The following is a 12,578-nucleotide window of genomic DNA, read 5'->3' as shown; positions in this document are numbered from 1 at the left end:
TACAGTGCACCTTCATTTATTTATAAAATCAGTATGATATACAGTGCTGCTCAAGTTTGTGAACCCTACTGCAATTGTCAGATTTTCTTTGTAAAAAATTCTAAAATAACATGATTTAATGTTAAGTTATAACCCAATTCATAATACTGACATTCCAAATAATGGACTCAAAGAAAATAAATTGTTATATTGTCATTCCTTATTTTAAAAAAAGGGGGTTGGTTTAAGAAAAAATCAGATTTCATAGGTGCAAAAGTATGTGAAACCCGGCCTCCAGTTAATAGGATACTGCAACACCTAACCTCAACCAAACGGTTTCTGTAGTAACTCATCAGTCTCTCACATCTACGTTGGAGGATATTTGCCATTACCAATGTTCTTGTGTCTCTTGTTAATATTTTAGAAGGTCGTCCCCTTCTGGGCAGAGTTGTAGTTTTTTCTCAGCGCTCTCCATTTGTAGATGATCTGCCTCACGTTGGAACAATGAAGCTCACATTTTTTTTTGAGATGGCTTCACAGCTACCCCGAGACAAACCTCTTCCTGAAGTTCTCTGAGATCTTGCTTCCTCTCTGCATGATTGACCTTTGCACATACATAAGTTGACCAAAAATCTTTTACTCTTAGAGTATATTGAATTAATAAATCTGCACCTGTTATTTCATATAAAAAATAATGGTTTTGATTTAACCCTAGAACACTAACGTCGGGTAATTTTCACCCACACAATTTTTGTCGTGATTTTCATTGTGTTGCTGCTGTCTGAGTTGCATGGGTGCTTGGGTAGCTTCAGGCTGCTCACTGATGTCATTAATGCTATGTTTGTTTCCCTCCTCCCATCTATGGTTTCCATCATGCGTTCGGGTGATTTTCACCCGACGTTAGTGATAGGGTGCCATCTCTCTCACAGTTGTCAGTGATGCAGAAAGACTGTGCCTTCACCAGACAAGGCTCACATGTCCCAGGAATGGGTGGACCAAAGAACAAGTTCCCAGCTCCATTATTTTTGTTAGGACACAAGGATTACCTGATTTTTCAATAATTTTGCTGCCTTTTTAAAGGGTCCCCCATTTTTTATTTTATTTGATGTGATATTGTATATTGGGAAATTAAAGAAGAGTACTACAATTTGGCATACAGTGTTGTACTTTTACATAAATTGATGAATTTTATATTTTATCTGGGATATTATATCAGTTAAAATATATCCGACGTTAGTGATAGGGTGCCATCTCTCTCACAGTTGTCAGTGATGCAGGTAAGACTGTGCCTTGACCAGACAAGGCTCACATGTCCCAGGAATGGGTGGACCAAAGAACAAGTTCCCAGCTCGATTTTTTTTTTGTTAGGAAATTTCTCGTTAAGGATTACCTGATTTTTCAATAGTTTTGCTGCCTTTTTAAAGGGTCCTGCATGGTACCTTTTTTTTTATTTTATTTGATGTGATATTGTATATTGGGAAATTAAAGAAGAGTACTACAATTTGGCATACAGTGTTGTACTTTTACATAAACTGATGAATCTTATATTTTATCCGGGATATTATATTGGGTAAAATATACCCGGCGTTAGTGATGGTGTTACTAATTTTAATGTTAGTGTTCTAGGGTTAATAAGGAACCAAGAGAACTCCAAAACTCCAAACTTTTGTTACACTCTGCATGGAAATGATCCACAAATCAATGGATCACAGGAAATCACGTTGCTGCTTTCCCACCTTTGGCGAAACTCTCGCGAGATTACGTCTGGGCGAGGAGGCAGAGAAAATGGAAGGCTGTGCTAACTAGCCGGCTAACAGAAGCGTAATCCTTTAGTAACTGGAAACTAATCGCTTAAACGCAAGGTATGCTTTCAGTTTTCATCACGGCGTCGGTGTACAAGCATGTCACATTTAATTCTCGCTGTCATTGTCGGTTGTGATAATTGAACTGCGCAACGTATTGCGTGTGTTGCTTGTTAGCTTGGCGGCTAACGGTGAGCTAAAGTAGCCACAGAGAACAATGTCGACCCTGAGAAGAAGAAGATGAAGAAGACTCCTCATGTCCATCTGCGGAGAAATGCAAATGTTTGCGGCGTTGCAGAGCAAATAATAGTTTCGTGTCTGTGTATATACCTGATACCTGACTGAGTCCGCTGTTTAAATCAGTAAGGGTGGTTTCGTTTGCAAACGAGTGTGAGTTACATTTAAAGTGCACAGCACACACACACACACACACACACACACACACATACATCACTCCTGTTCATGTGTGTCTTTGCATAAAATGTCTCAAAGACATGAGGATCAACAGCCAACCAGCGTCAACAACAGAGCAGAGTTTGTGAATAACAATCAGATATTGTATAGAAAATATACAATTGGACAGGCTTGGATTAATGTTTATTAGACACAGTGTTGACAACAGCATATTTAACTTGTCAATATTTAAAGTGTCGTTAAAATGCACACATTTGATAACCCAAGTGTTACACCCACAGTTATACTAATGTAAACATGTGGACTTACAGCTCCTTTTCATCTGCAGTCCCTTCGGCAGACACAATTAAAAACACATTACAACACAATAACAATACAAAGCAAAAAACACATAGGACACATAATACAAAGTTACACATAATGGCACATAACATACAGCCACAGTCAGTGGTTACAGAGCTGAGTATCCTTTAGCAGACCTTTGAATTTGGTTTTAAATGCAGCTCTTTATATCGTCAGGTAGGGCTTAGACACAATGTTGACAACAGCATATTTAATTTCTTAACAAGTGTCATTAAAATGCACACATTTCATGTGTTAAACCCACAGTTATACTAATGTAAACATGTGGACTAGCCATCTTTACACTCCTGTACTCTCTAATTAAACATAATTTCTGCAGTAATAAATAGAGTTTAATATGTTTTCACATTAGATTATATGTTATTTATCCCACAACAGGGAGATTCACTCATAACAGCAGCAGAAAAAGTGTAACTATACACTATAGAAGTAAAGCCTATACAATAAACAACAGACAAGTGTACAGATGTGCAAAAAGAGTATTAAATGTAAAGTGTCCATGATGTAAATAATATTGCACATGGTTGTAATTGGAATGGAAATATGAATACAGATAAAAAATAAAATAAAATAAATTTCTGCAGTAATAAATGGAGTTTAATATGTTTTCACATTAGATTACACGTTATTTATCCCACAACAGGGAGATTCAATCAAAAAAAAAGTGTAATTATACAAAAAAACACAACGAACCGACAGAAGTGTTTTTCAGACTATACAATAAACAACAGACAAGTGTACAGATGTGCAAAAAGAGTACTAAAAGTGGCCATGATAGAAATAATATTGCGCATGGTCGTAATTGGAAGGGAAATATAAATACAGTATGAAAAAAAATAAAATAAACATAATTTCTGCAGTAATAAATAGAGTTTAATATGTTTTCATATGTCATGTGTTGCTAATTTAATCCCAGTTATTTCAACTCTTTATTTTCTTCAACTGTAAAATGTGCAAAAACAAAGCTCCAAGATGACTTCACTGAGTCTGGACCAAGGCGTGTAGATGTAAATATACACTCAGCTTCTCAGTGTAATCTAACAGCACTGCAGTAAATCCTGCTGTCGTAAAGGCTGTAGTGTTCAGCCCTTGTCTGATACAGTGCTAGAAACATCTATAAACTGTAAAGTCTAAACTGAACAGAACTTTTATGAAGGTATAATATGCTGCAGGACCTTTTAGCATTTCACTAAACGTCCCTGAAGAACTGACAATTGAGTGTATTTGTACATACGTTAAAGCAGTTTTTGAATGAACTTTTCAGTAACATGAACATGTCTGCCCTCTCCCACAGCAGACGATTTTCGTTAAACTGTTGAGTTATGTGTTTGTGGCTTATTGACTCATCTAACGTGGATGCTTTGGTGTATTTACCCAGGTGCAGAGAGGAAGTGGAATGACACTACACATGTCCTTAATAAGGCTTTGACAGGTACTTGTTTTTTCTGTATTTAGCCTTCTTCCAAGTTAACATTCATTTTAAGCAAGTAACAAATGATATCTTCTGTGTTTTGACAGTTGTGTTACCTTTGGATGTCAGTATGGACCCAATGGAAAATAGCAGTGTCAATGATGATAGTAATTCAGGTAAAACAGACCCTTTATTCTGTGTTTAATTAGGCAGACTGGTGCTATGAAAGAACGTTAATGTGTGAACTCTGTTTGTTCCCGTGTTTCTATAGAAGAACAGCAGAATCAGTCAGAAGAGGCAGAGTTGGGTGCTAGGCCGTCGTTGTCTCAGGTTAAAAAGTCCTGGGGCTTCAGGCGGACGACCATTGCGCGAAGGGAGTTCCTGGATGAAGTCGGCGACCTAACCCACAGTCCTCTGCCCGTGCGCAGAGGCAGAAATCGCAGAAGCAACCAGACACCACAGGCCACTCTAGAAACTCGTGCCACCCAGAGAGCTACACGTGCAACTAGGAGTGTTATAGAGGACCTCGAGTGGTCTGCCCCATCCTCACCTGCATCAGAGGAGAGCAAGCCAGCCTCTGAAGCTTTTCCAGGAGGGAGTCGCGACACCAGCTTATGGCAAGATTTTGGGTCTGCCTTCGACACCGCCTTCTCACTGCTCGGTGGGGGTGAGGACCTGCCTATGGAAACGTCTAATACACTGACGGTCCCAGACATCTTGGAATCCACAGATGCCATTGAGGCTCCTCCTCCAGAGGCTATAGATGATCCCGAGGTGCCCGACAATGTGGAATCTGGTGATGACATGGAGATCTCACAACCCGTTGAACCAGACAACATGGCAGGAGGGGAAATTGATGATGTGGTGTTGATCTCTAGTCAAGAAGAGGACAGTGATGAAATGACTCTGATACAGATTAAGGAGCAGCTGGCATCTAAGGGCAGGCAGGGAGATACAAGAGCTAGAGGGGGGAAAGGTGGAAGAGGGAAGGCCAGGGGAAGGGGGAGAGGCAGAGGAAGGGGTAGGGGAAAAGGTAGAGGAAGGGGCAGAGGTAGGGGCAGGGCAGCGGAGCTTCAGTCAATCATTGCAGACAATGAGGACAGTGATGATAACATGCTGCTTGTTCATCCAGCTGAACAGGGACTGCAACAGTTACAAGAGGAGGAAAAGGTGAACGATCCACTCAATCCTGCTGAATTAGAGATATCGCCTGCTCACTCTGATATCACTCTGAGTCCTGCTCAGCGATCAAGCTCAGATTGCATAATCATAGACTCTGATTTAGACCAGAATACTGATGTAACTCCTGGACAGTATGATGATGCACCAGAGGCGGAGGCGGCGGAGGAGGAGGAGAAGAAAGACGATATGAATGTAGGAGAGTATTCAGACATATTGCGCTCTCAGGGTTATGACTCCGATACTCTGTACTGCATCTGTCGACAGAAACACAATAAAAGGTACTTGCTCATTTCTGGTAATAAGATCCCTTGGGGCTTTCGGAGGTTTGCACACCTCGACCATCTGTCAGTTTCATTTCCTGGTAACTGTTGTTTCTTCATTGCCTCTAGGTTCATGATCTGTTGTGACAGTTGCCAGGAGTGGTTCCACGGCAGCTGTGTGGGTATCAGCAAGACACAGGGCCGTAAGATGGAGAAGAGAGGGCAAGAGTACATCTGCCCCCCTTGCACTACAAAGAAGCAGAGCCAGCTCCAACCCGAACCTCACCCTCAACCGGAGCCCGAGCTTAGCTTTCCCGAATGTTTGACACTAAGTCCTTCTGGTGAAGAAGGAGGGGGCAATGAGGAGCAGCAAGCCCCCAAGGTTTGAATTGCATTTAACTCCACAAGGCTAACTGCCTTTAGTCACAGCAGAATTAGATAGATTTTCAACTTTGCAGTCATTCCCATGTGACAGTAAATATGTGATCCATCACACCAGTGTGACATTTGCATCATTAGTCGTTGGCTGATTTGCATGAAGGAAGTCTGGTCTTGCCGTGTAAGATGAGACTCTGGTTTCAGGAGACTGTAGTGGTGGTGGAAGAGAAGGAGGAGGAAGCTCCTGTGACGAGGCCAGAGCCTGAACCTGAAGCTGAGATGGAGAGGGACAGCTGTCTTCCTCTGTGCATTGGGCCCGGGTGCTCCAAACAAGCCCTACCGGACTCAGTTTACTGCGGCACTGACTGCATCCTTCAGCATGCTGCTGTCACCATGAAGACTATGTCTGGCCCTAAGGTGCCACGGTCTAAAGGACGGGTACAGAGAAAAGCTGCTGCTGCCAGACCCGCTGCAAAAGTAAGTAATTTCAACACGGAAGCTGAGAGAATGTGAAAGACATTTGAAATATGTTTACTGTTGAGTTTTAACGTGAAACCACAGCTCTGTCCTATGAGGCCTCTTTTATTTTTGACAAATATTTTCATCACAGGCTCAGAGGTCGAGTAGGATGTCTAAGAGATTAGCAGGAAAAGCTGAGGAGGAAGGTGAAGAGGAGGAGACAAAGGAAGCTGATGGAGGGCAGAAGGAGGCTGCGTCTCCCTTAGCCTGCGACCCCGTTCAGGCCACTTCCATACCACCATCTAAGTTTTACACAGCGTGTATGTATCATTCGCTTCTAATACACATTCATATCATACAGCAGTTTGCACATCATGCACAAAGTCCTTCTTTTGGCATTACATGTATTCCTTCATCTTTGAATCAAGGCAATACATAACACAATAATACATAAGCACACACACACATTTCGACACATACACACTCTGTTTCTCTGGGGGATGACTGATAAGTAGCAGGGGTCAGCAGTGGGTAAGTATGTTCACTTTTACAGTTTTTGTTCATTCCGAATGCCCAAAATGTGCCGAAACAGTGTTGACTAGTCAGGATTACACACACACACACACACTCCTTTTAAACCAGCCTCATAACTGGAAACGACTAACTGCAAAACACGGCGACTGTGTGTGTGTGAGGCAGTTGTGCAGGATAGACGGGATGCTTTACCACGTTTGTTAACAGTGTATTGAAACACTGCTCCGATGTTCATCTTGTCTGACCTTGCAAAGGTGTTTTGCAAACTGAAAAGGTTCCCTTTAAACAATATACATACAGTATATGCTGCAGAACATGACCGCCGTTCACTGATGAATGATGGGAAACAATTTCAAAGAAGCTTTAGTTGGTAAACATCAACACTTTTGTCTGTTATTCTCCAAACATGCTTTGTACTGTGAAATCAGCTGCTGCCCTTTGAGAACATGAAGAATACTTTGCGGTCAAGGTTTAGGGTTCAGTTTTTCACCTTACAGCACATGCAGCACACAGTACACACGAGCCACCAGGAAGAACATGAACACAAGATTTCTCATTTGAAGTATTGAACTGAATTATTCTATTTTTTAAAATCATATTCTCTAAAAATCATCTAACTTGTACAAAATCAGATGGTTAAAAATGTGTGTTTAACTGTTTAAAAACATTGTAGATTAGAATTTGAATCAGGGATGTTTTTTATGTAATTCAGTTCAATACTTAATACTTTAATACTTACACTGTCTGGCTAAAAGACGTCATCGTGTGTTGGAAAGATTGTCATACATCAATTTTAAAAAGAAATGCTTGGCACACTCGGATCTGTACGCTCGATTTTCTTATATACTACGTTTCTGTACTACGATCTACACACTTTATTTTGTTACAGACAACATACTGCATGTCTGATGGAGGTCTATGCCCAAGTTTGTATTTATTAAAATGGAGTGCATGTCATAGTGAAGCTGTTTTCTTAATATTTAGGATTTGAAATTGATCTCACACGATCCCTTACGTGAAATAATTCTGTCAGAACTAGTCAAGCAAGTTCAAACATACAGTCTCGAGTTCTTGAACCTTTAATTTAGTCCAAATAGAAGATGGTTGAATAAAGGGTAGACATTTAAAGCAACTAACTACAGCACTCAACACATCTTGCTCACAGGCGTCAAACTGAGACTCCCCCCACATCAAACCATTCACAACTCTTCAGTACTCCTGAATACATTGGTTATTTTGAAGACTGTTTAATAATGTAGTCACAGTGTTGGTAAGCCACATCACCTCTTCGAACCTTATGGTTTTCTCAAAGTGGTTCTTCTTTTCAAACGAGGACCCGATGTTCAAGCACCAGCACAATCAGTAGTCTTCAGGCAACGTCTCATTTATTTTCCCTTCTTTTTTTTGGCAGTTGCTTAATACCTCTATAACTTGCAATCAGTCCATGAAACACACTTCATAACACACATATCATTTGACAACTTTCTTTGTCCCTGTGTCATCCTCAAACAACTTTCCATGTATCTGAGGGAAAACCTTTACATGAAATCTCTCGATGCTGCGACGTATAATGCCTTATCCATCAACACTCGGGATACCAAAACACGCTGCTGTACCACATGTTGCACAGACACACCGATATTAGCTTGGATAGATTCTGGATAAATAGGGACTGGTCAGCTGGTACAGAAGAGGAAGAGGATGATGATGAGCAGGAGCTGACTTCTTGCTGCTGCAGAGACGCAGAGGGGATTGCAGGATTCGTCAATGCAAATGCTAGAATGAGGTTCCACATGGAGTTCACTGAACACTGAGTGGGAGATTTGTTGTCACATTTCCATGAAGATGATTTCAAAGTGTCCAACCATCAGGAAAATGCTCCATCCTTCTGAGCCTCTGGGGAAAGACTTCGCTCTACTGGAAATGAAGAAAGCTTACGGTTCAACACACATGAATATAAACTCTAGGGATAGGTATCTGTTTAGTAACTGAGTGTATAGTGTTTAAATAACCCACCTTGGGTCACATTTAGTTCTGAAAAAAACAGTATGAATACAGCCAAGCTCCTGATATTCTGAACCCCCACCCCTTTCGTTTTTGCTGACACACATACTCATATTCACCTACATTTCTCTATATACAGACGGCAGCCAACGACATCTTTTGTTTTCCGAAAGGAATAATTTCTGTGGTTTCCTTCGAGCACTGACCCAAGGTCAGCTAATCCGCCCTTTTTTTCCAACCTCTGTTATTAGTATGGACTCGATCAACAGCGATTTCACCCTACATTCACAAGTACGCTTTAACCACAAACAAACCAGAATGCACAAAATGCAAATACCAGAATGTAACAGAATAATTTGACCAAAATCGTTCAAATGTATGTACAACCCACAAATCTTTTAACACACTAACAATTTACACATTTGTCACATTTCGTATTTTAATCTGGAAGCTAAAAAGTAAAACAGAATTTTATACACCTTGCAAATATTGTAGAGAGTTCTAGAATATAAATTATAAATGACCCCTGTTGTCCCACAAAAAAACATTTTAAATGCACACTGTATTGCGCATATACACTGAGCAGCCACTTTATTAGATACAATCCAATGTGATCCAATACTCATAAATTATACTTTTACAAAGTTTGTAATGTTTTATTTTTTGTTGAATAATTCTACTTTATGTTTATTATTGAGGTCTTATTGGGTGCTGTTGTTGTACAGCCACTTTATAAAAGTAGAATTTATAGAAGAGGTGTTGTATCTAATGAAGTGGCTGGTCAGTTTATATTTTTGCTTTGTGAAATTTAAACTTTCTTTCTTTCTTGTGAAGTCACAGTAAAGGTCACACTGATTAGCTTGAATCATCTTTTATTAATCAAGTTTTACAAACAGTGGAAAAGCTTGCAGGGAAAATTGCTTTTGAAATATTTCTGCTGCTACACCAATGCAATTTAGGTGAACGAAGTGTGTTTTGTAATGCTCAAAGTATTTCAACAGATCATTTTAACAGATTGTATTGTTGATGTTACGGAATTTGGACACTCCACACACATAGCTGTAAATTGTTTTCTTAGGAGCTTCTTTCAAATGACTTAACTTCCAGTGAAAGCTGGTGGATTTTATTCAGCAATGTGATTCAATCCATCACCTCTGTATTGGAATAGTGGCAGAAACCATGGCACATAAAAATATGTATGACTGGAAATGAGTAAGGATAAGGGAGAAGATATTTAATTGTTTTACATAATTTGAGTAAACTAAGCAGTTAATCTTGAAGACCTAAAACTACAACTTCACCATGTCTTTGTTTACATTTCCTGTATTTAAAAAAAATAAAAATAGGTTCAAGTGTGAGAGCAAAGGAGCATCAACAGCCATCTCAGATGGATTATAGTTTTGTTGATCAAAATGTCAAGATGTTAGGACCTTTAATATATCTTTATACATACTGACAAAGCACTCAAACACTACTCTCAAATAACATAAATAATAAAAATGACTATATTTTCTTAAGTGATAACTCCATTTACATTAGTTGTCCAGCAACCCTTGCTGATCATCTGTTGCCACCTCTGTTTGACGCCTCATGGAGCCAGTGAGCCTCTGATTGTGCAGCTGTGAGGGGCTGCCACATTTCTGGAGTAGGTCCTGATGGAGCTACTTGCTCTTGTCAGACAGAGGTTGTCTCTCCAGCTGTTGTGTTGCTGGGTGTGTTGTAGGGCGTCTCACAGGTTCACAGTGGGGCTGAGGTCAGGAGATGATGCAGATTGAAATAACATCTGCTACCCAGCTATCCACAGGGCGGGTGTGGTCTGGTGATCCGAGAGGTTATCCTGAAAACTGGTGGTGTCGCAGCACGTGATGATTTGCTGCACAACTCTCTGAAACATCTCTGCACCGCGACATCATGGAACCCAGGAAACTAAATGTGGCCTGAACTTTAAATTATAATTTTGATGATGACATGAGAGGATATTGCTCTTCCTGCAAGACCTCAAAGTTCTCCCAGTGATCCACCGTGTGAATGAAAGTTGCAAGTTTTGGTGTCTCACTGGTATTGCTGGTCAGAGTTTAATATAATTTGACAGCGTTCTGTCAAAAACAACCTATAGCTATACTTTTAAAGAATGTCTTCAGTATACATAGTATATCACATTTTCCCAACATCACAACTGATAACAATGCACTTTTATTTTTAAAGTGTAACGTGACTTTTGCGCCAAAACAAAATAATCTAACTAACCAAAGAGTGCAAGCATAACCTCAGAATACAAACATTTACAGTTTGCTATATGTGATGATTAGTGAGGTTTTTATGGGAATTTCCTGTGATGTCTGAATTTACTACCAGGTGTTTCTATCTTTGATCCTACACTCCATAGACAAATAGGTAAACTTTAGCCTCCTAATACCCAAAGTTTGTAGGCTGACCTTTCTTTCAGTAATGACCGGGCATCAGTTTCTTCACCTGTTTTTTGACTTTCAGTATTAATAAGGGAACTACGCAACTGACTACAGCAACTTCATTATTCAACAAATACTGTGGTGTGGATAAGCAAGGCACTGCGATCAAAGTATCGATACAACAGGCAGTGACAATCTTTTTAATTGTGTTTTTGTTTAGTATTTTAGTGGCCACATCTGGATGCATGTAGTTTAAGAAGTTTAGCTGTATGTAGATGTTTAGCTGTCTGACTGTCTGATACCCTGACCAAGATATTCTTTGTGCCAAAACTTACATGGAGTATCAACAATGAGGCGTCACACACATGAAGTCAACTGATTTCACTCACATTTGATGTATCAATAGAGCAAGTGAGGCAGGCATATAGGTTTCAGTGTCATGCCTACATACATTTACGACGTTTGCAATGGGAATTTGCCGTTGAAGACCCAGTTCCATAAACACATGACTTGGGACACAACCTGCTGTGTTATTGTTGAGCAACTCCGTCTTTAGTGTTGCCAAACTTTTATTTGTTTTGTTTTTTGGGGCTTTATTACAGATGGTAGAGAACTGCAACAAACGTCCCTGTCCAGACCTGAATCAGGGATGTTGCGGTTCATAATCTAGTTCCTATCATCTAAGTCACAGTTGACCCGTTGCCTAACTTTTATGATCAAGCACACACTGTTCTTTATCGACACGAAACAGAGTGGGCAATGACTCAGGGGGGCTGACAGTAGATTTTTAACTTCTATCAAGTTCATTTCATCAATCCAAAACAGTTAATTATTATTTCAACACATCTACTCAATTTTTATGGATCCACAGGGAGAGAAGCAACACAGTACATTTACATCAATGATAACAAGAGCAACTGTTTTTTTTACATTTACAGATTACTGACATTCAACTAACTTATTGAAGGTTTTGAAAAGCTGCTGTTGTAAAGAGCAGCTTGTTTTCGCTTCATTGTCTCCTTTCTGGCTTTAGTTGAAAAGTCACTGTCTGTTGGCCTGAAACTTGAGTTTTGTTCTGCGTCATTCATCAAGAGCACACAATGAAACCCAACATGTTTGAAGTCACTGGAAAGTACAAAGACCTTAGTTTTGACCCAGTTGTCTCGTCGTGGAATAATTTAAAGTTGTAGGGTGGTAAGGTGTTGGATTGTCTAAGAACAGCTCTCACTGAGGTCTATTAATCTTTTGCAAACGTTTCAAACCAGTGTATGAAAGTTTCACCCCACTCTACCTCAACACCTGAGCGCAATGCTGGCTTTGTTCAACGTCCAAATATCTAATCCACTCACTTGATCTTTGAATGGTTTGGTGTGAAGTCTTGCCA

General features: G+C 40.0%; 1 protein-coding gene across 5 annotated transcripts in view; it reads left to right on the top strand.

Moving 5' to 3' along the window:
• The first annotated feature begins 1,693 nt into the window (after positions 1-1,693).
• Positions 1,694-12,578, top strand: part of LOC104919658 (uncharacterized) — a 28,844-nt gene continuing 17,959 nt past the window's right edge. For 3 of the 5 annotated variants that reach the window (XM_019276079.2, XM_019276081.2, XM_019276077.2), the window contains exons 1-7: positions 1,694-1,841; positions 3,937-3,990; positions 4,077-4,145; positions 4,241-5,429; positions 5,541-5,793; positions 5,994-6,266; positions 6,400-6,568. In XM_019276079.2, the coding sequence (XP_019131624.2) occupies positions 4,100-4,145; positions 4,241-5,429; positions 5,541-5,793; positions 5,994-6,266; positions 6,400-6,568 (1,930 nt within the window). In that variant the 5' untranslated portion in view covers positions 1,694-1,841; positions 3,937-3,990; positions 4,077-4,099. The other 2 variants (XM_019276078.2, XM_027277275.1) reach the window with 2 other exon arrangements.

This window comes from Larimichthys crocea, unplaced genomic scaffold (assembly GCF_000972845.2).
Source record: "Larimichthys crocea isolate SSNF unplaced genomic scaffold, L_crocea_2.0 scaffold97, whole genome shotgun sequence".
In the NCBI taxonomy this organism is placed as follows: Eukaryota; Metazoa; Chordata; class Actinopteri; family Sciaenidae; genus Larimichthys; species Larimichthys crocea.
Note: the sequence above shows the minus strand (reverse complement) of the source record. Positions and strands in the feature narration are given on the sequence as shown.